General features: G+C 40.6%; 1 protein-coding gene and 1 long non-coding RNA gene across 2 annotated transcripts in view; one reads left to right on the top strand and one right to left on the bottom strand.

Annotated features, from left to right (window-relative positions):
• Window positions 1–2,796: 2,796 nt before the first annotated feature.
• LOC306785398 lies at window positions 2,797–3,440 on the bottom strand. Its single transcript, XR_013772406.1, has 2 exons — window positions 3,347–3,440; window positions 2,797–3,185 (listed from the first exon to the last, which is right to left on the bottom strand). It is a non-coding gene; the product is annotated as an uncharacterized lncRNA (long non-coding RNA).
• Window positions 3,178–23,875, top strand: part of sntb2 (syntrophin, beta 2) — a 37,041-nt gene continuing 16,343 nt past the window's right edge. The window contains exons 1-3 of the mRNA XM_079279748.1: window positions 3,178–3,990; window positions 18,125–18,344; window positions 19,741–19,951. Of these exons, the coding sequence (XP_079135874.1) occupies window positions 3,261–3,990; window positions 18,125–18,344; window positions 19,741–19,951 (1,161 nt within the window). The 5' untranslated portion in view covers window positions 3,178–3,260. The remainder of the gene's footprint in view (window positions 3,991–18,124; window positions 18,345–19,740; window positions 19,952–23,875) is intronic.

Here is a 23,875-nt window from a genome sequence, read left to right as displayed (position 1 = left end):
CAACACCACTTCCGCAAGTTCTATACTGTCCAGAAAGATGACCACAGCGCTGTTCATCCGCGCTGCGGACTTCACGTGGCTGTGGCCGACAATCTCACCCACTGCCAGGCTGATCTCCTCCACCCAACACCCGAACAGCGGCGGGATCTTCACGCCGTGTTCCCTGGTTAGCTCCGTCAGGCGCATGCTAGCGTTTAGCACGCCGACAGCACCTGCTGCCCGCCTACAATCCGCTCAAAAAGACCCAAAAAACTGATAAAAGTACGCAAAAAAACCCGTGAACCCTGCACACCCCACTACACTATCATCCCCAACATTAGCCAGTGAAGAAAAATGTAGAAAAATCGTTAATTATCACTCTCAAAACCCCGCTCCTGCAGCTCCGCACACCTCCTTCCACTCAGAGAGAGTGAGAGAGAGAAGAAAGAATGAGTGAGAGAGAGAGAGAAGAAAGAATGAGTGAGAGAGAGAGGGGAAAGAATGAGTGAGAGAGAGAGAGGAGAAGAAAGAATGTGAGAGAGAGAGAGAGAGAGAGAGAGAGAGAGGAGAAGAAAGAATGAGTGAGAGAGAGAGAGAGAAGAAAGAATGAGTGAGTGAGTGAGAGACCTCTAAAGATCCCTAAGACCTGAATGACTGTATGAGAGAGAGACACAGAGAGAGAGGGAGAGGAGTGTATGTGCGCGTGTGTCTGTGAGTCTGTGTGTTTATCAACATCACTAATTGGCTCAATCGAGAACACCTGTGTGCCTGAAGCCATTTGAAAATATTCTCCATAGAGATCCCATTGAAAATAAAGAGCTTAATAATTCAAAAAAGTTTAAAGGTTAGAAATATAAAAAGTCATAGCACCCCTCTGGTGAAAGATCTGAACATTTTAATAGTTGAACGGTTTCTATAGCATAAAAAATGAAGGAGGAGAAGAGGGGCACGGAAGAAATAGAAGAAGTTGAATAAAGAAACAGGATAACAAATGCTTAACAGCATTCCAACAATAAAGAAACAGGATAACAATAGTTGGAATGCTTAACAGCATTCCAACAATAAAAGGTGTTTAAAAAAAGTGTGAGTCACTGCAACAACGAGAGGCCCTTGAGCATGCAGCCATGACTGACCATCTAAAATAGTATGCAGTTTGGTGCAGAATGCGAGATTGGCCGTGGACAGACACAGAAATGCACACACACACATGACCGATCTCATTATCTCCTGGCAGAGATAATAAATGGAAGATCGCCTATATTTTACTCAGCTTGTCCAGAATCGTAGCTAAGTAACACGTGGTGATCATCTACATAAGGCTACATCCAGGTAATCTGCATGGAGAAATTGTTTTAAATGCAAGAACTTCCTCATTAATGTATAATCATTAAGAACCATGTTATATTGTCTGGCCACCTTTGATATCAACAAATCCCTTCATCACACGAGGAGAGATGCGTAAATAATGTATTCTATTGTGATCACGATCAAAATATTTCATGAGTCAGTCTTGAGATCACATTAATAATGTGTGGACTCAACAAAATAGTTTTTCCTCGTCACATGCTATTTTGTGATCAAAGGGAAAGTGAAAGCAGGCATGTCAGTCTGATATGGAAAGGCCAGACATGACACACTTGTCATGGGAATATTTAGTCATCTCAACATCACAGCCTTACTTTCCCCCGTGACTATTAAAGGGTTGTTCCCCAATAGATTGGTTTTGACAGAATGAAAAGACAAGTGTTCTAATGTGGACACAGAGTGACCGAATTGCCAATAGTTCCAATTTGAAAGTTTTCCTTCATGAGAGGGGCAACTACGGGGCAGTTCTATTGACTTACTATTTTGGGGAATGGTATTAAAACCTACAGCATATGAAAAAACAACGGTTATAGGCAGCACAGTATCCATTACTAGAGGCAACACTTAAGTAGGCTTTGGCCCCAGTCAGTGGATCCATAATGCGTTGATGGACGCCCCACCCCTTTCATCATGAATAAATAATCTACAGTCGACGTGTCTATTGGCTGTCTCCGTCTGTCATCCGGCTCTGAGTTCACTCTTCAACAAAACAAGCTGCGTAAAGATAGAATGAATGAAATAGACTGAAACGGGAAGTTATGAGATTATTCTTTCAAAATAAAAGCGTGAGCCGTAACAAATTAAAATGGTTTCTTCATTAACTTTGTATTACGTTTTATGTGTCCATTAAAGGAAGATACCCCAGGCAAAAACTGTTTTTTCATGCACTGGTCAATTTTGAGATTGTACTATTTGGCTTCCATAACATGTTGTATTTTAGACTAGAAGAAGGAAACATCCTAAATATGTATTTTACTAGTTTGTCTATTTGTATATGTAGCTTTCGCCTGTATTCACAAACATATTTTTTTAATGGAAATAATTAAATGGGGAAGTTTCCTGGTGATATTTATTAGAGTATTTTCTTACCATATTCACCTGTAGTGTCTTCAAAATGTAATTTTACAAAACATATCTTTAAAGGCAGTTTTCTTTAAATTAGTTTTTCCTCAGACTCTGATCCAGAAATCTCCACTTCAGTAGCTCTTACATACACCAAACTTTACACGATCACTCCTCTCTATGTTCTGAAGGTTGTTACAGAGGGGTTTGTTTGTATATCATTCATAACCTGAACTACATTTTATTCCAAAAAACATGGCAAAAAATTGTTTTTTTAATGACTGTTGACAGTATTTTCGGATTTATGGAGTTATAAAAATTAGATATCCAAAATGCCCTCTGTACAAATGTGTGACTCTAAGATGTCAATAAAAACAAGACATTTTAACCTTTCTTTCCCCAATTTTCAGATTTATGTTCTGGGACTTTATGTAAATAGCACATTTTCGCACATAAATCTGTACAGTTGATCCAGCTACTTCACTCTAAAATGTGACCCTAAAACAAATTTCGTGCGCATATATTTTATTTAGAAAGATTTTACCGGATATGCTGTAGTTTTGTTTTCTCTAACTTTCCAGTGGAAGTCGGACAGCTTTAGAGCTTGAACTCATCAACAAGCCGTCTCAGGCTGGCCCATCACGGCCTGTTGTTCTTTTCGCTTTCCTCTCCCTCGTTTTTTTTGGAGTCCTGTTTTTTCTCGCCCTCTGCCTGCAGTCACAGTGGGAGTGGGTGTGTCGATGCGGGCCAGTGCAGCCTAGTTGCTGCTTGTGCGCACTCTGAAAAAGAGGAAAAAGTTGATGATGACTTTAGAGTGAAAGCGGCCCGCCTCGGAGCAGGCTAACCGTCTAAGAATGGCAATTTGGACCAGAGCGGACAAAAACGGTCAACTCGACCTTCTGCTCCGCGACCGCTGGATGCGAGTAGCCGCCGAACTCACCCGAGAAACGCTGACTTTAACGGCCGAGGCGGAGGCAACCGGACAGGGGGGAAATCACTGGGACTACAACAACTCTTCGGCAGGCCTACGAAATGGCATGTCGAACGGAAACGACCCGGGAACGAGTCCGGGGAACCCTGGCCGCGGTCCGTGCTCAGGTCCAGACCAACTCCAGAACCAGAACCACGGGGGTAGGGGGCGCAGTGGCAGCCCGGGGCGCGGGGGTGTCAGTCGAGGTCAATACGACGCCAACTGCGGTCCGAACAGCCCCGGAAAGTACCCGAATAACAGCACGAACTCTGAATTTGGAAGCCCTGGATCCAGCTACGGAAGTCCCGGGTCTAGCTTCGGGTCGAGACAAGGCGACATTCCCGTCAGCCTGGACGGCTCCTCGGAAGCTGTGCGGAAAGTCCGAGTTGTCAAACAGGAGTCTGGCGGGCTGGGGATCAGTATCAAAGGTGGGCGCGAGAACCGGATGCCCATACTCATCTCCAAGATCTTCCCGGGTCTCGCCGCCGACCAGAGCCGGGCTCTCCGGGTGGGCGACGCGATCCTGTCGGTGAATGGGAACGACCTCCGGGAAGCAACGCACGACCTGGCGGTCCAGGCGCTGAAGAAGGCGGGGAAAGAAGTAACGCTGGAGGGTAAGTTGGCCCACGCGAGAGCGAGGACTTGCAAAGGCCGAGATTAGACTCCTGTGGGCCGGCTACACACCTCTGTACATTACTCCCTTTTTATAGAAGTTATTGGCGGGGGCATCATTTGGGTTTGGTACTTTTACTTTTAGAATTAATACATAAACCCATATCTGCCTCTAACCTGAACCTCTGACTCAAACTTAAAAAAAAAAAAAGATTTTATATATATATATATATATATATATATATATACACACATACACATATATATATATATATATATATATATATATATATATATATACACACATACACATATATATATATATATATATATATATATATATATATATATATATATATATATATATATATATATATATATATATGTGTATGTGTATATATATATATATATATACACATATATATATATATATATATATATATATATATATATATATATATATATATATATATATATATATATATATATATATATATATATATATGTATGTGTATATATATATGTATGTGTGTATATATATATATATATATATATATATATATATATATATATATAAAATCTTTTTTTTTTTTTTAAGTTTGAGTCAGAGGTTCAGGTTAGAGGCAGATATGGGTTTATGTATTAATTTCATATATATATATATATATATATATATATATATGTGTGTATATATATATATATATATATATATATATATATGTATATATATATACTTGTTGCTTTGTCCCCAGAACTGTATGTGTAAAAGTACTTTAAATACAAGAATAGCTGAAGGGGCTATACTAACAAAGTAACAAGTAACAAGGCATTCATCAGCACCACACCATTGGTTCTTATACATTAGACTAGTAGGATGTACACTGCCATCTCTAAAGCCTTTGTGAACTTCCTATATTCTACACACTTTCTGTGGGTTTTAACTTTCACCACACAAAATATCCATTACGGCAAGACCTTCATGATTCAACAGCATCTATACTGCCATAAACCAAAGGGCTTCCAGCTGATCTATGACCAGAGGAGGAGAGGCAGGGTTTAAATCAAATCAACTGAACAGAAAGCCTTTGATTAGTGTAAACAGGAGAGTAACCACAGTTGTGGTCACAGTCCGGGGTTAGATACATTGTACTCTGTCTATTTGAATGGCTGCGGGTTTCTGAAGATAAGAGGTCACTGTAAACGGACGCAGATGAGATTTGTCTCCGTGAGACTACACTGATTCTGTCCAGGAGAGACACAGAGAGAGCCAAAAACATGCAAATGATCTGTGGGGAAATCCTCACGTTGCACCGACATAGAACAGAATATACAACCAATTATAGTATAACGCAGAAGTGTGTTAAAGTACAACTGTATAAGCATGTCCAAAACAGTAGCATGAAAGGGTATGAATAATCAGACCACGTAATGATGTGTTGAATGTTGTATTTGATAAGATAAGTTTGTTGTTGTGGGCTTTTAAATGAATCACTTAATCATCTTAAATCACCAAACTATGGCTCGGGGGCCAACTGCGTGCCGCTTCCCGTTTTCCAATGGCCAGCGGTGAATTTTTTTTTAAGATAAACTAGGATATGGTTTGAGCATATTTCTAATATATTTCTATTGAACTCTAGTGTTCGCTTACATGTTGAACAACTACTCAACCTACATTGATTACTTGTCGGTGAAAATATTTACCTCAGTTAATCAGGTAACAATGGTGGAGCCGAAAAGATGAAGGATAGCGAGCGAGTGCCGAAAATTTCAAAAACGTTGGGAAGGTTCGTCGTTTTTTTACAGACGTAACGGGGAAGTTTGTTTGCTTAATTTGCGAGGAATCCGTTGGGGTGATGAATGAGTATAATGTTTGAACATCTGTCCCACGCTTTGTATACTGGCACGTTAGGTTTTCTGGTCTAGAAACAGATGGCAAACTACGCATTCACTATTGTTTGGCCCTGTGACTCCTGCTATTTTTCTGCATATGTCAAACCGATTAAACCCTGCCTTAAGTAGAGCCAAGCGTCCAGGCTTTGAATCAAATGACAGTGTGTGACGTGAAAGCAGCCAGCAGGTGAAGAACACCGAACATCTAGCTGCTAAAGAGCCAGATGTTGTTCTCAGGAGTTGGTGGAGACCAAAACGGACCTGAAAGGAGGGTTGATATTGGACTTCCGTTCACGTCACCACAAACTTCAAGTGAATGCTGCTCTGTATCTGCTGCATGTGAGATAATTGTTAAGTGGCTGCATCTTTCTTTTACATTTTCTGACAGACAATTAATTAATGCAGCTCATAAACTTCATACACTTCGAAAACAAAAACTGTTATCATTTGATATGAGAGGTTACTTATTTATTGTCACCATCAAAAAGCTTTAGAGTGTGCTAAACTTTAGATGGAAGAACCATAATATAGACAGTGACATATAGGTGCTGGAGATGGAGGTGGGTTAATACGTTAGCTCGGAGTACTGGCTTCGTTCTGAGACTGCACAGAGCTCCGTAGAAATGAGTTGGGATCCTAAACTGCACCGATTATAGAACAGTTCCATCTTTAGAAAAGTGGTAAATAGAGTGACTCTGAGGGAGCGAGTTCCACAGAGCCCTTGGGGGGGTTTCGGAAACTTCAGGCCAGGAACAGCTAAATGCAGCGTTTAATGGTTCGGAAAGGAACGCCGGGTGAATACTTACGAGCAGGAATTGTAGTAATGAATCAATGTGTGGCACATTTCCGCTTTAGTCAAAAACAGGGCCTGTTTCTGCACCTTCCAAAATACACCACGGTGAAATGTCCTAGAATCTGTAAGCCCTCCACTGTGCTGAGGAGCTCTGTAAACAATGTTCAGGTTTTCACCCAACCAGAAATGACCCAAAATATTGTCTTGTTTCAGTTTTTTATCAGCTGGTTGATGGAGATCTCTAGATATGCAGACACGAACACATCATGTATCACAGTGGAAGTGTATCATTTTAAAACTGCTGGAGGAATTTGGCCTTTTGAAACTGACATCTGTACGGAACACAAACATTCGCAGCGACTCTCGGGCGCAGACGGGAGGACGGGGGCCCTCCGTTTCGGAAGAATGTGTCAGCTGCCTGTCACTGTTTGTCAGTTTGAGACAGGAGGTGAGCTCTGCTGTTTGTGGACCGGCTCTTCCTCCCAGTCCCTCCCCTCTCCCCATCTGTCTCTGCCTCCGCTCCCACAGCTCTGAGAAGAGCTACAACACAACGAGGCTGCGTACACGACACATAACCCCCCCACAGATATTCTCACAATTAGCTTAGGTGCCCCACATTCCTGACCTCCGCTTGCATGTGCATATTTAGGGTAAAGGTCAACAGCGGCGGCTTGGATGGTTCCACACTTGCAACACACTTTCAGGGATTTGTTTTGCTGGTTCTTGCATGAGGGGAGAGAGAAACACATGGTGAGAAGGTGATGGATGCACCGAACCATTCCATTAAGAAACAGGTGCCTGAATATGTTGTCAATGTAGTTCTGTCCCAAATACACTGTATGTATACGGCTAAAGATAACTATCCAGCATAAGATCATTTGTCTCTTCGACACTGTAAATCAACTTCCTGGTCTCATGTGTGATTATTCTCAGTTAAAGCTACACGACGCAAAACTCGATTCCAGAGATTCACGTTATCTTCTTTAGTTTGATTCAATCTTATTTGTTTGTACCCGAGATGGATATTCTTGTCAAGCTAAATGCAGCGTTTAATGGTTCGGAAAGGAACGCCTATAATCTAGTAATCTAATGTCTAATAATAGACATACTTTTAGTAAGACTTGTGTTTAAAGATAATTGTTGTTTGAAATCATTTCAATTTTGCATATTTTAATGCTGTTCAATTTGTGTGCCAGAATTATCTGGCTGGACACCAGAGACATATCTGCAGATGAACATCACAGGCATCGGAGCTCATACGGAGCTGAAGTGGGCCATTTCAGGCTGTGCAGACTCACGGGCCCCCCTTGGGCAGATCAGTATGTACTGACTATGTCTAATAATAATCTAGTGTCTAATAATCTAGATTATTAAACTTGTTTTCAAGAAAGTTTTACTAATATCTGAGACGTTCGTAAAGAGAAAACTAGATCAAGAAATCATTTAATCAAGTTTGATTTATATAGTCAAATGCCATTCAAAGCGCTTTACAAATGACTGACAATACGAAAACATGACCAAAACAGAGGGAAGACGAAGAGATGTAATACACACCAAATTAAGTTCAGAAAAATAATTAAATAAATATAATACAGCACTGACGTAAACACTGAGTAAAAGATTAGAGCCAAATAAAATCAAATAAATACACTTGGTTCAAGTTCAGTCATTTTGTTGTTTTAAAAATATTGAAACTGACTCGTACTAGAAAAGTGCTCAAAAAATGGCCCCATTTTACTAATAGTTAATCAAAGAAAAGAAAATCACTTGTCATGATGATGGATTATATATATTGTTTTTCTTGCCATAGATGAACCTTTCTTGCATTGTAAGCATGTAGGCTTAATCTTGTGGCTGTCAGAGTTAGGGCTGAGCAATATATCTATTATAGTGATATGGGACCAGATACGTCTTACATTTGGGATATCGTAATATGGCGTAAGTGTGTTTTCCCCCCATGGTTTTAAAGGCTGAATTATAGTATAATCATGTTATTTATTTATTTTTATGTTATTTATTTATATATCAAAAATGTCATTGTGACCACTCTACAATAATCCCTGCAATATCAACATTGAGGTAGCCGGTCAAAAATATCATCATCGCATCGCCTGGCCCTAGTTAGAGTTAAGGTTTGTTGGCTAAAGGAATGATTGAATATTAGTTATTCTACACATGACGTATCCCAGACTGACGCCGCTGGTTAATCCCCCCCCCCCTGCCAGACTGACATAACATCCCATATGTCCAAATGATTAGTTGTAAGCTTGTGTCTTATTGGGTTAACCCGGCGGTCGGTGGAAGGAGCCCTTTTGTGTGGGTAATTGGACAAACGGCACATACCAGACACAGAGGCTATTGACGAAAACAGCCCTGACGAGGAACGCGTCTTTTCTTTTGTTGCGAGGCCAACACCGGCCGACCGTCCACTCACCGTGTCACTGGCTGTCCTCGCGGGGCGAGATCTGCCCAAGGGGGGCCCGTGAGTCTGCACAGCCTGAAATGGGCCACGTCAGCTCCGTATGAGCTCCGATGCCTGTGATGTTCATCTGCAGATATGTCTCTGGTGTCCAGCCAGATAATTCTAAATGGACTCCTGAAATGTGACAGACACTGACTAGTTTGCACTAGTTTTGGTGACACCAAAACAATTAGCTTTTTAGATGTTAGTACTAAATATATTCATTCATGTAAGACGAGTTATTGCTCCATTGAGTCAGCTAATGAGAGCCATTTTAATGCTGTCTGAGGATGGCAACAAAAATACCCACACAAATTCAACAGCATTAAAATATGCAAAATTGAAATGATTTCAAACAACAATTATCTTTAAACACAAGTCTTACTTAAAGGGTCAGTTCACCAATTTACATGAACACTGAGGTTGTGTTTAAAGTTGTATACTAACGTACTGCATACTCAATGAGTATGTACTGTAAACAGCCTGTTAAATTAAGTATGCCATTACCAGCAGACTGCTCAATACGTCTTGTCTGCCTCACGTGACTGTATCGATTACCGGTTTAAGCTAACGTTGAATGTAAATTATTCATCACAAAGGTAAATCAACATGAACTCTCCCACTCAAAATAATATCTTCCAGCAGGGGCGTTTCTAGGATTCAAAGAAAGGGCGGGGCTTAGCCCCAAGGGAAGTGGATACGTGCGCGGCAATTTATTTTGGGGCCCATTTGGGGCCGCGGATATCCATTGTTTCAGACAGTTCATAGATTGGTTCAATCAGAAAGATTGCGATTTTGCTCTGTAGTTTTGCTTGCATTCAGTATATGATAACACGAGACAGAATTTCAGGGTCATAGTGAAATTTGACAACACAAATATGAACTTTTTTCAAATAAAGAGAGAAATAATTTTCCTGCTTGTAAAGGAAAGACGGATAAACTAGCTTTCATATCCGCGTCACTCCCAAATCCTAATTCTTGGTTGGCATCCATCTTATTGGTGCATTACCACCACCTTCTGCTCCGGAGTGTGGATCAGACAATGGACTGTGAGAGCTGCGGTCGGAGCTAGTTATGTTAAGTGTGTTGAGAGAGACCCCTAGTCATGGTTCTAACTTTATAACAACAATTAACAACCCACAACTAACACTCTTTAGCAGGGCAAAACACCACGACACAACAGTTTGTGACACTAATAATTGTACATTTATAAAATTTCACAGCCGAACTGCATGCTGGGTACAGCTCGCTAACAACAGTCTGCTAACAGATAGGAGAGGCTCTGTCACTCCAGTAACGTTACATTAAAGAACAGAAAAGAGCAATGCAGGATGAACAAAGACTGAAAAAAAAAAAAGATGTTTTGGTTAGACACATATGCAACGCTGATTACCGTGTAATATGTGTGGTATTTGTTATAAATGTACGTTGGTACATAGAGGGTGATAAGAAGCTGTACTTGGAGGGGCTTAGGACCCAGGGGAATGTAGGTGAAGGAAACAGGAAGAGACGGAACGGAAGACACACCACACAAACAGCTGTTCACCACCCGCTCGTTCACCGCCGGTTCTTTTCAGCGTTAATTAATTAATGCTTTAACGCGGGGAAAAAAATACCGTAATATACCGTGAAACCGCCAGAATCTTACAAAATACCATGATATGCATTTTTGGTCATACCGGCCAGCCCTATTTGGTAGTATCAAAAAGTTAGATAAATAAAAGTCATTTTAACTCAATAGCCAACTATAAAGTACAACTATTTCATTGTTTAAAGCAGAGAAATTAACAGTAAAAGCCTTAAACATGTTCACAATGCTATTGTGAATGTGGATACCAGAGGAGGGACCCCATGAGGACATCTATTCCACCACACACACACACACACACACACACAGACACATTGTTCTCATTAGGTTTCTGGCACAAAGGGACTTTGAGAGAGGGGGGTGAGGGAGAAAGAAATAAAGAGAGCGCAGACAAGATTAAGAAGGAAAAGACAGAGGTCAGACTTTATGAGAGGCAAGGGAAAGGATGGAGGACAGGGATGAAGAACAGGAGGGAGAGGGGGACAGCTAAAGAGACGGAGGCCTGTAAATAGAGAGAGGAGGGATGGAAGAGAAGAAAGGAGGGAGGAGATCGAGAGAAGAGTGTGAGAGAGAAGTGAGCGAGGAGAGAGCAGCAGGCCAAACCACAGGGGAATTTCTTTTGGGGGGAAAATACAGAGGCTGGGGTCTGACTGCCTTACTCGCTGCTCTGCAAGCTATTATTTAGTTATTTTGGCCATACCGTGAGATGATTACTTGGATAGCTTTTCGCCACAACTAACGCCACAACCAAATATGTGTCGAGTCAGACTCTTCTGCCTTTTGCACTCCTCCTGGTCTATGTATTATCCTTCTTTTATTTCTGTCCATCCTCTTGCCGGTTTTCCTCTCCCCTTCTGTTGCTGCAGGCAGAGAGGTGTGAAGGGTATTGGGTCTATATTATGCAGTCAAGCAGAACATTTTTGAGAGTTAAACTTTCCAAACTGCAATGAAATTTTTTTCTAATTGCAAGCGAAATAAAAATGTATTAAAGCAAATCCAAAGTTTTTGTTTTCTGTCGCTCGTGGGCGGGACCTATGCTGGAAGATGCAAGACACATGAGCCTAAATTGGAGTGACAGCTTGGCTCTCCACTGCCATTGCACAGCTTTGTTGAATGCTCGATTCTGATTGGTCAATTATGACAGTCTACCGTTAATATGGACGCAGGTCTGATCATGGACTCTGGAGGATCATGTCAGCTTAATTTAAATAATTAATTTAAATAATTTTTTTATTAATAAAATCATTTAAAATATGTATAAACTTTTAGATTTGCAAACAAAAAATGTTTTTTTGCAAGTAGAATAAAATAGTGATTCAAATGTATTAATGCTAATCCAAGAGTTTTGTTGTTGAGCTGAATCTCATGGGTGGAGTGGGACATCTATTGGCCAGTCATTTTTACATTAGTAAAATCATTTTAGAATCAATATTTTAATTTCTTTTACATGTAACTTCTGTCAACTTTTGGATTCGCATTAATACATTTTTAGCACATACGTATACTTGTAATAAAATGTTATTTTGATTGCAGTGTTGATCATTTTACTATACAAACTTTTACTTCAGTGTGGAATGTTTTGCACTCAACCCTATTCTGTTTGGTTGCATAATAAAGACACAGAGGTAACCCCACAGAAGGGAGGCGGTTGAGCTGGCCTCATGGGATGTTGGTTGGCATGTCTGGGGAATCTCCTTTTCACACATTTTTGTAGATGCATACACAGAGGCAAAAGTGTGTGAACACACACACACACACACGTTGAGCTGGTAGTCCTCTGTGTACAGACCTAATTAGTGAGTTAATTTTACAGCACCAAAGTAGAAAGAGATAGACTAAGAGACATGTGATGCAAGCAGAAAGCACTAAATCTCTAATGATGGAAATATCCAAAAAAAAAACATTTGATCTGAGATGGACAGAAAAGCTCCAAATACCACTGTAAACGTCCTCTAATGAGCTGCTGGTATTTCTTATATTCCCATAATTGTTTTCTAGGGCTTGGTAGGGCTGAAGAATCACTTCTGGAAGCGACAATGTAGCCGGTAGAAACGGCACAATGGATAAACCTGTGGTGTGTGGAGCATCTCAGCTGTTCAGAGAGGCTACATCCCATGACCAAGGATCTGATTTCTGTGGCTGCATCAAAGACTGCAACCGCTCACAGCCCTTTTATTTAGCCAAACAAAAACTTGAATAGGAGCAGATATACAGTGGTCCACACTGCATATTACACAACGGAGCATTCACGAGCTTCACAGCAGCAGAGCGTTTTCTCAACCGAGATCCAAGAAGCGTTGGTCGTGAAGTTATCTGACAACATAATCTGAAAGATGTATCAATACATTTATTATACATATTGTATTAAAATCATAGAGCCAGAGAAATGGAGAATATTATGGACAAGTTTGTCAGCACCTTATTTATGGCATCACATTTACAGATGTTCCAATACCCTTTTTTCCTTCCTGATGCCAATTCTGATACCTGAACTTGCTAATCGGCCCATAATGAGTACCGTTGCGATACCGGTGTGATAAGAGACAAAAAAGTTTAAACGGGTCATAATTCCCTCTCTTAAATCTATTTTATATTACTGTGAAAGCATCTTCAAAAATGACTGGATTTATTCAGGTTTTCCACCAAAAACTACATTTTACAAGATGACATTTGAACACATGATAACGTTATAATGTACTTTGCCAAATGGAGCTTGAATGCATCATAATGTAACTCAGTGGAACCCCCGTCAATGTTAGCTGTTAGCTCCGTTATTTAGCCAAGCAGGACTGTGCGGCCCACCAACTGCTAACAGCTAACGCTAACTAGCTCTCCTGCTGATTTTTGTGCTGATTTTTTGTTCACAATGTAGCATTATCAAGGAAAAAATAGATTGCATGGGATTGTTTAACCATATATGTGTAGCAAGCGATCAAGTAGCAAATGATACCTGTTGTTGTTGTTCCTGTTTAGCTTAAATGGGGATAAATGATATATTGTGATATCTGATCGATACAGCATTTTAGATGTTATCAGATACTGGTATCAGAATTAAAACAAGTCTTGTCTCATTATTACTATCTGCTTCTCTAACTATTGTTTATTGGACGGACATCATCAGCTGGAGGTTGCCAACAGTTTCATAAAATCCAGTAACAAGATTTAAGAATTATGAAAAACGAACCAACTCTTCATATGAAGTTTGTCAGTCATAACAATGATGATAACCTGCTTTCACGTTCCCCTTTACAGAGAACAACCATCATTGTGAAACTCCCTGCCAGTGCTGGGAAATGAATAGTTCCCATATCCTCTTTCCCTGTGCCGCTGATTAAAAGGCTTGTTCTGTAAAACATTAACACATATGCACATACAGCTTTCTGTACAGCTACCCTATTTTTCTCAAATCAGTCTGACATTGAATAGATAGCTACAGAGAGTATAGGTGATGCACCATGTATGGGTTTTGTCTAACTCAGACTTTCCCGACATCATGTGTGGGAGAGGTGTTGATATTTATATACACAAATAGTGTGTTGGCTTTTGCCTCTTCCTCAGATTGAGCTGATTTACCTGTCACAGATGTTAGAAATGAAGCCGAGAACCAACACTTTTAAAGGTTTGTTTTGAGTTTAATTTCTTTCACATTTATACAGCGACTTTTAGACCCACAAGCCTGCAATTGATTTCATATGTCGAGAGATCATTTTACTGCACTGTGGTCCCCCAAGGCTCCACTCTGTGTCTCTTTTTCAGGCAATTACTTTTTGTCTCGGCTTCTTGCTGTATCATCACTTCTGTCAATTGCCTGGTGCATGTTGGTCATCATGCTCATAATCACAGAATCACATATGCCGTATCTGAATTTGCATATGCACGACTAAATCTCAATTGAATGTGAATGAGGTCTGTACATCGCAACACACCATGGCTCGTGAAACGCAGACCAAACTGTAAAACTAGGCTGCAGTGATGGATTACGAATCAAGATTCGGTTAATGCTTTGCCTAATTTTCGCCTCAAATGTTTGCAGAAAGATATGTTGGTGTACTGTTTAGCTGTAAAATGAGAAAGTTTGCGACCCAGCCGCCATGGTGAAAACGGTCGTGTCAAAACCGCCTCGTCCTTCCTTTTGTTTGCCGGATTTTTTGTGTAATTCTCTAAAAACAAAATCTTCTTCTGCTTCCCTTTAAATAGCTCACGTGCTACTCACTACCAAACGTTGCTTGTTAAAATGAAAACATAGGGGCCCTAGATTGCCTGATGTCGCAGGGAATTGGACCTGGTGACGAGCATTAAGAATGTATCTTCATCCCCTGTAAACTACATCCCAGTTCTTTATATGCTGTGGTCATTAGAGTAGTGACCATTTTATTAAGTTCAGGATCATAACTACCATCGCAAATAACTGCTAAACTGCGAACAGATGACTCGAACGATGATGCTCAGTGAGCTGCTCGTCTGATATGTGAAGATGTAAACATGCACAACCACAGAGAGCCCCGGGTCTGCTTCGCGGACGGAAAATATCTTGGCCGAACATCTCTGCGGCAAATCCGATTATTTAGCTGAAAGCGGACCTTTGCAGAAGAGACATCCTCTTCCGTACGACCCTCGGACATAAACATGGGCATTCGAGAATGCTCTGACACTCACTCACTCACTTACCCCGAACCACTTACGTTTGCAGAAATTATCCCAGACCTAGTCGGTGTGGTTGTGAGAGCCGCTGAAATGAGCCTTTGGTTTCTTGGCTGGGTGCCTCGGCGTTACTACCAGCCCCGCCTTGTAACTCTTGAGTCATACACGGCGTAATGTACGCACACACAAAGCATGCAGGGACTCATGCATCGTGCAGCTGTCTCTGGCCTCTACGGCTCAGTCATGAACTGTTTGCTGAGCTCATTTCAGAGACTTTATCTTTCTGCAGCTCTCGGGTACACACACTCGCACAAGCCAAACCTAATATCCCGGTCGACATTCAAGAGTGACCTCACCTCTTAAGAGTGGGGTTTCATACAACGACCCGACGCTCCAATGCACACACATACCCATACAAACTCTTACGTTTCTCGTGTTCACGCTCAGACAAGTAGATTGTGACGGCATGCATCGGAGGAAACACAGAGGAGATGAAATGGGCACGTGCAAGGGAGGATAAAAGATTGCAACGAGGGCCACAGAACCATACTTGGAAAGGGAATCCATCACTTAGGAGCTGACAACAGCTGTACAGGCAATTCTACTCATATTTGTTCAAGATAATTTCACAAAGGGGACCACTATGTCCTTTTTAAGACCTATTGAAAGATAGCAGGAACCGTTTACATTTCAAGTTCTTGACCGTAACGTGACCAGTGTCCTTCCCATTTGAATAACTCGCCAAATGAATAATCCGGTATGATTTAAACTCGAGCTTGGAGCAATCTGTTTTCCGTCCCACGTGAATATACAAGCTGTGCGTTGACAGAATCTAGCCACAGCTTTCTGCGACTGTTTGACTGTTTGAAAAGGCTCACCCTAACCGGGGCCCCAAAGTGTATTTAAGAGCAGATTAAGTGCGGACTTCTTCCAGAAAACATCCCAGAGTGTTTCCTTATGGTCTGGATTTATGACCGGCCGCACCATATATACTGAGTGACTGGGTGTTATTGGGCGGAATCCCACTGACGGTCAAAACCATCAACAAACTGTTTCCCTTCGAGATCTGTGGATGTGTAACAGCTGTTCTAACAAACTCCGGCAACCTGGCGTGTTTATTCTATTACGATAAGACGTATCTGTAGGTTTTTGCTTGATTTGGCCGATTCAGGGGAGGATTGTTGTACCTAGGAAAAGTTGAAGGGAATGCTGTTTGGCTCTTGTTGTTGCTCTGCGAGAAGACAGAGGGTGGAATAGATTATGAAGCAAATTTGATGCTACATTTTAAGAGTTATTGTATGCTTATTAGAAACCTTTCATTTTTTTGCAGCTTTACAAAATTAGGCTGTTTCCAATTAGGCTTGGGATGTTATAGACAATTTCATATCACAATCATTCTGGCCAAAATAATTAGGATTAACAATATTATCCCGATAATCTTTATAATATGCTTTAAATTCTTAAAATGACACTAAAACCGACTGGAATCACTTAACCTCACATTTTGTTAAAAACAATATCTACCTATAAATATTAAATAAGGTCATCATAGATCATTGGGTTCCCCTGCATAAATACAGGATGAATGCAAAGAAAAAATAGCAACATTGTCTGAGTCTGTTCACCATGATCAACTTTTCATTTATCGTCCTATCATTCTGTATGATATGTTTTTTTGTATTTTTAGCTCCCCCCCAAGTGGCAAAAAACTATTTATTGCTGCTTTCAAATTGAAGCTACGAACATTAGAGACGTTCCAATACAATTTATTCCTTCCCAATACCGATATAGTGCTTCAAAAACAAAACTCTGTAATCTTACTTCTTTTTTTAACAGCTGAATAACTATAGATCCTGCGTGGATGTGATATGATTGCCAGCATTGTTGTATGGCCTGGTTCAGGTGAAACCCTTAGCAAAACATGAACATTTCGAGAATGACTGCCAGAAAACTTTCTTTTATTATTTGGTTTGACAGATTTTCCAAGTGTAAAATATTGCTATACGTACATGTTACATTTTCCGCAAGCACCCGTCTGATCGGTACTGAGCATGTGCAACCATAGACTGTATATAAGAAGTGGATGTAGTCATCGTGACGTCACCCCATTGGTTTGTGGACTGATGTTATGAAGCCTCAAGTTCGCCATGTTGTTTTTTGTTGCAACCAATGAACAGAAGTTACCATATTTGGAATGCGGAGGAGTGACGTAGAGATGCCATATACTGCTCTGGTAGCGGCATTGACCTGTCAATCACAGTAAGCCCGCCCTAAAGTATACCCTGTTTTATGGTCTATTTGAATCTAAATGTACCATAATATAATGCCCATAACATAAATGGGCTCACTGTGATTGACAGGTCTCTGCCACTACCAGAGACATATACTCTAGTCTACGTAACTCCTACACATTCCACATATGGTAACTTCCGTTCATTGGTTGCAAAAAACAACAACATGGCGACGGCCGTAATCCAAGATGGCGACGGCGAAATCGCCAAACTCAAGGCTTCTAAATGGCGGTCCACTTACCAATGGGTGATGTCATGACTACTTCCATTTCTTCGATACAGTCTATGGTTGTTCCTGTGTAATGTATTGAGCCGATAAATATGATAACTAGATATCAGATCAGTGCATAGACTTGCGTTGTTGCTGATCCAGCATTTTAGGCATTATCAGAGACATTTCTGATACTGGTATCGTTGTCAAACATCAAATGTAGCATACAGTACCAACGTGAAGCTTGTTTGTCCTCCACAGTGAAATACATCCGTGAGGTTTCTCCACTCTTCAAGAAGCCGTCCCTGGTGGCCGACCTGCCGTGGGACGGCGTCCGCCCACAGTCGCCCAGCTACAGCGGCAGCGAGGACTCCGGGTCGCCCAAACACTGCGGCTCCTCCTCCTCCAAAGACAGAAAAGTCATAAGCCTGAAGATGTGCTTCATCAGCAGGAACCTCACCATGCCCGATCTGGAGAACAGGTACGATGTGAAAGAAGTTGCTGAGGAGTTTAGGTGTAATAGTTTTTTCTTCCCCCTGATTTTAACTTCTGTAAGACATAATGATGGTGATGAATTGCTGTTTACATTACATTACATTGCATTACAGTCATTTAGCAGACGCTTTTATCCAAAGCGACTTACAATTCAGAGTCTATCATATTCTACACCGTAGGCACAGCTACGGGAGCAATTTGTGGGGGTTAAGTGTCTTGCTCAAGGACACATCGACATGCGACTAGCAGAGCCGGAGCCGGGGTTTGAACCGCCGACCCTCTGATTGAAAGATGGCCCTGCTATCCACTTAGCCACAGTCGCAGTGAAAGTCGCAGTCAAACACAGTTTGTGTTTGTCATTCAAAAAAAAGATCATGGAATACAGAGTAAAAATGATACATGAGCGGCTTAATAACATAAGAATTTTCTGATAAAGGACCACTGATCAGATGACAGACATCCTTTGATTCATAATGGCAGGTTTTGCGCCCAAATTATTTGATCAATTCGGATGAAGTCAAGTCATGCAGAGAGGAGAGACAAAGAGAACGAGATGCCTCAATATTAACCGATTTACACGTCATCAATTTCGATCAGTTAAGTATTATAGAACCTTTATAGGAGTAGCCCGTAAGACTCAACCTTACACTTTATTAATACAAAAACTTTATTGTTTACAAAAGCACTACTGCACTTGTAATGTATTTTCATTTCAATAAAACATTACGTTAACACCAACTTATATCCGTCACACAGTTAAGATGTAACAAATATGAATGTAGAATGTCAATGAATTAGTGCTCCTAAAGTTTGTGCTGTTTCTGAAATTGTTCCGCTCGTATTGGAAAAAGTTGAATATATATCGATTCCGTGAGAAAAAGGAAAAAAGAAAAGCAGCGACGAACTTTTTCTTACCTTATTGGTTTTTTTTAAACAGAAAATGAGTTCCACTGTCATAGAACATGTACAGTACCACTCACATGCAAAATGATGGCATCTCTGGGTAACTTCTGAAAATAATATCTGGCATCCCTATCCTGTTTTTGGGCCCTAAAATAATCGTTAAACCTGTCAAGTTTCAATATTCCATCATTTCCTTTCATTGGTCTAGGATATGGACACAGCTCAAAGGAGCATACATAGAACAATTATATATTTAATAGCTTGTTTCAAGTAAATTTCAAAGAATAAAATATATTTTCAACGGAAATGTACCCAAAGAGATATTTCACTCTTAAAAATCTTTCAGAAAGCTGATAAATTCTGACCTTAATAGTCCCCTTTTTGGATTGTGGTTGGTTCTTTTTCGTGAGAACTTGACATGAATTTTTGTCTCATTCCTGTGTGGGGTTGGTGATATAGTTCATACGTGTCCTATTCAGACTTTTGGAGCTCCATTCCCCAGACGGCCAGCACACGGTGGTGCTGCGCTGCAAAGACGGCCCCACCGCCAACTCCTGGTTCACCGCCGTCCACACCAACATTGCCGCTCTGCTGCCGCACACCCTGGCTCACATCAACGCCTACCTGGGGGCCTCGTCTTCGGCTGCCACCCACCCCCATCTCAAACACATCGGCTGGCTGGCCGAACAGGTATCTTGGTTTAGCAACTTGGAGAAAAAAATGCATTGCCAGTCAAAGTCTTGGGTCCATGTTTACTTCTTGTCAGCTGATGTCATTCACATACAGGAAATCAACTGGGACACATTTGGATTGTTTACGTTGACAACGGTGAAGTGGTCTATACAGGGGATAAGCAGTTGCATAGTGTTTTAATTAGTGCTGGGCAACGATTAAAAATTGTAATCGCGATTAATCGCATGTATTTTTTGCGATTAATCGCATTGTTATGGCAAAGTTCAATAATGAATTCAAAAGTAGTGTGTTGCGCACTTTTATTTTAAAAGTACTGCTATATGAACAAAAGGGCAACAACATTTGGTTTGTAAACACTTTAAACACATACGGTTCTTGTTAGCAGCAGTATTCCCTTTACACAGCAGCAGTTCTATCTCTTCACTATCTGTGCTCGGTGTGTGACTGTATGTGAAACGTTCCACTGCTGTGCAACAGGAAGAACATGCTTCAGCACGTTTCATCTAAATGTGTGTCTTGTGTCTTCATAACAGTCAGAGCATGTGAATGCAGCTCCACTGTTTATCAATATCATGCTGTAACTCAGAGGTGATGATGGTGACCCAGCGATCAAAGAATAAAGACACTTTACGCACAATTTAGATGTATTTTCCCTTTAACTCAAGATGCAGGTAGCATGTTTTATACTTAATGTGAATATAATTCATACTTTGTTGGCATCTTATTCTGAAAACCGGATGTGCGTCTGAAGAACCCGGATGTTGTCTCACGTTAATATTTCTGCTAACAAAGTCCTTCACTCGCTCCCGATCTGTGCCGTTTAAATGTGTCTCCCGTGAATTTCAGCATATAGGTGCACTAACATGTAAGTGTCTGCTGACTTTACCGCAGCGATGTCCAGTAGTCTCCATTCCGCCACCGCTGCCAGTGAGCAACAGACTTTCAAAATAAAAAAAATGCGTTAACGCGCTTTAAAATAATTGTCGGCGTTAATTTATTAATGGGTTAACTTGCCCAGCACTAGTTTTAATATTTAACAATTTAATAACACAAATGGAATAACACTCAAACATATAAATAATAATACAGCGAATAACTACATAAATAAACTAAAACTATTTGTTTAAAGATTCCACTATACCTATCGAAATTGTATCTCTGAACATCGAGTTCATGCGCATGCTTAGCCTAGCCTAGCTTATCACAAATGATGGAAGCAACTGCTAAGCTAGCTCTGTTAAAAGTGAAGAAACATGCCTTTCGACAGCTGCAGTACTGCCTCTTGTATTGTACCATCTAAAGTTGTTGTATGGAAAGCTATTCATTGATACAGCCACAACTATGGTTGGGCTCCAACAACCTGTTTCATTTTGGATCCGGTTGAAGGTCGGCATCTGCATGTACTAAACTGTGAGGCTAACAAATCTCTCATCAAATATTTTTTCTTTCGTGAAACTATCTATCTTATCGTGTTATGATGGTGCTCCAACCGTTTGAAATGCTAAACATAGCCATGCATCTTGGTCAAGAAATACTGTTGCTCCAACACAAAGATGTTCCTACAACCAAAACCACCACATTTCTATTTCTATATTTTTTGGATACGGCATCTTTAGGTTTGAGGTCTAAGTACTTTTTTATTTCAGACATGTTTCAAACTAAAATACAGAAATGTTGAATTATGTTATATTTAAATTAAAAACGTGTTATTTATATATATCAAGGTAGACTTTTGGCCAAGATAATTACACAAAGTATTTTTTTTTATCAGCACATGCTTTGATGCTAGGGCGGGAATACAGTGCATTTTCAGGTTGGATAAATATTAAGTTGAAACACAGGTTGCTTTCAACAGGAAATGGTATCAGTGGTTTTTCAGTTTAGTTTGCCACAGTACCTATTTCATTTCTTCTAAATCACTGCACAAACACAGATCTCAAGCATATACGCTGGAGTGTGTTTTCGTGAATTAACTGTAGTCCTAAATTCAAACATGTCCCTTGAAAAGTGAAGCATGGCCACTCTCCATTCCCTCTGAATAATATCTTTTCACTTTGATGAAGTGTCCATTCAAGGCCATGTTGAATGCATGGATGTCTGGCTGTGTTTATCTTGACCAGGCTCAGACAGGAAACACATATGCAAGTTTCCGTTGCATTGCACCATTTCCTGTAGAGCCCACCTACTCACCATGGCTGCACCCACAAACACACTGTCTGGTTTTGATGCCATTGCTTTTCACTGTAACTCCAGTCACTCAGCCATGACTCAGACAAACACACACCGCCTTATTTTTATCTCAATGCTGTCAAAATTCAGGTCAGACTGTCAGGATGAGCTACTTAACTCCTCTGTCGCTGTACTCCGTAAAAACTACATCACTATTAGGGGTGTAACGGTTCACAAAATTCTCTCAATACAGCAGAAAAACAGAAATGCCATTATAAAGTATGTCCTTTTTTTACTTTGAACAATGATGGATTCATTTGTGTACAGGAAGCTGCAGCAACTCCTGTTTTCTCTTTAACACATGGGCTGCTGTTGTGGTTCTGTATAAGAAGGTCACAATCTCTGATCTGCTGCACTGCCGTTGCTTTCTGAGACGCTAGATCAGGGGTGTCAAACTCATTTCCACTCTGGGCCACATCAGCATCACGGTCGCCCTCAAAGGGCCGGTTGTAACTGTAAGACTGTATAACTAACTTCTCCTAACATATTATTAAATAACTCTCTCTGCATTTGATTATTGTTTATTCAAGTGTAAACATATTGTACATGCAGTTATATAAATGAAAAATGATATTTAAACACATTTCTGTTATTATAACATAAATCATTTTAATTGAGGGTTAAGAAACCCACATTACTCTATCAAAGATCAAACTATTAAAGAAAATAACAAAGACAAATATCAAACACAAGTTATTACATTAACTTTGTTCAAAGCTGTTTGTTCACCTCTCTGCATCACTAATGTTCCTCCCTGTCGTCGTCCTGTGCATGGCAGCTACATCCAAGAGCTGCTCACTGAGAGTCAGGTCTGATGAACATGATAGATGATGTATCCGTGTTGTCTGTGCTTTCATCAACAGTTCATTACAAACACAAGTACCTGCTCGTCTCTTAGCTAGCTGTGTTGTTAGATTGCTGCTAGTTCATGAACTCGGTCTGCGATGGTGTTTCTTCACAAACTGACATTTGTAAAAGTCTGTATCTGGTCGGAGCACTGCTCACATACCTTCAGCATGCACTGGGCTGTAGCTGTGTAAATATATTCTGCTGTGATTGCAGTCTGCCTTTTAATTCTTGGACAATTTGATGTTTTTCTTGGAGGCTAAATTTAGCTCCGTGTTTGGTGTCAAAATGCCGACATGAATTGTATCCTTCGTCACCGACACTGCCTGATAACACAGAAGACAGACCCGTTGTTCTCCTTGAAGCACAAACATGTATTCGCTTTCACATATTTCATTACATTTTCTTCCCTCTGCATCAATTTTTCTCTTCGTGGACATGTTGGGATTATTTGTCGATCTTTTTCAATCATTGGAAAACCTCTTTTCGGGCTGATAGTTTTAATGTCGGTACACAGACAACATGCTATCTCATCATTTCAACTTTCTATCTCATAATTTCGACCATTGGGAATACTTTTATTTTCAAGTCTAACTTTTAATTATTTTTCCAAAAAAAAAAAAGATTCTTTTTTTTTTGCTGGCGGATTCGCGGGCCACATAAAATGACGTGGCGGGCTGGATTCGGCCCGCGGGCCTTGAGTTTGACACGTGCGCTAGATTAATGACATCGGCCTATTTGTGTCGTTACAGTCAGCTAGCTTTGTGTAGTCCATGGCGTCCGGCCGTCTGTTGTCAGAGTATGTTCGTACAGCCTGGTTTTCCACTCCAGAGTAGCGTCTCATAT

The sequence above is a fragment of the Melanostigma gelatinosum genome (genome assembly GCF_949748355.1).
Source record: "Melanostigma gelatinosum genome assembly, chromosome: 1".
Lineage (NCBI taxonomy): Eukaryota > Metazoa > Chordata > Actinopteri > Perciformes > Zoarcidae > Melanostigma > Melanostigma gelatinosum.
This window is presented reverse-complemented; position numbering and strand designations above follow the sequence as displayed.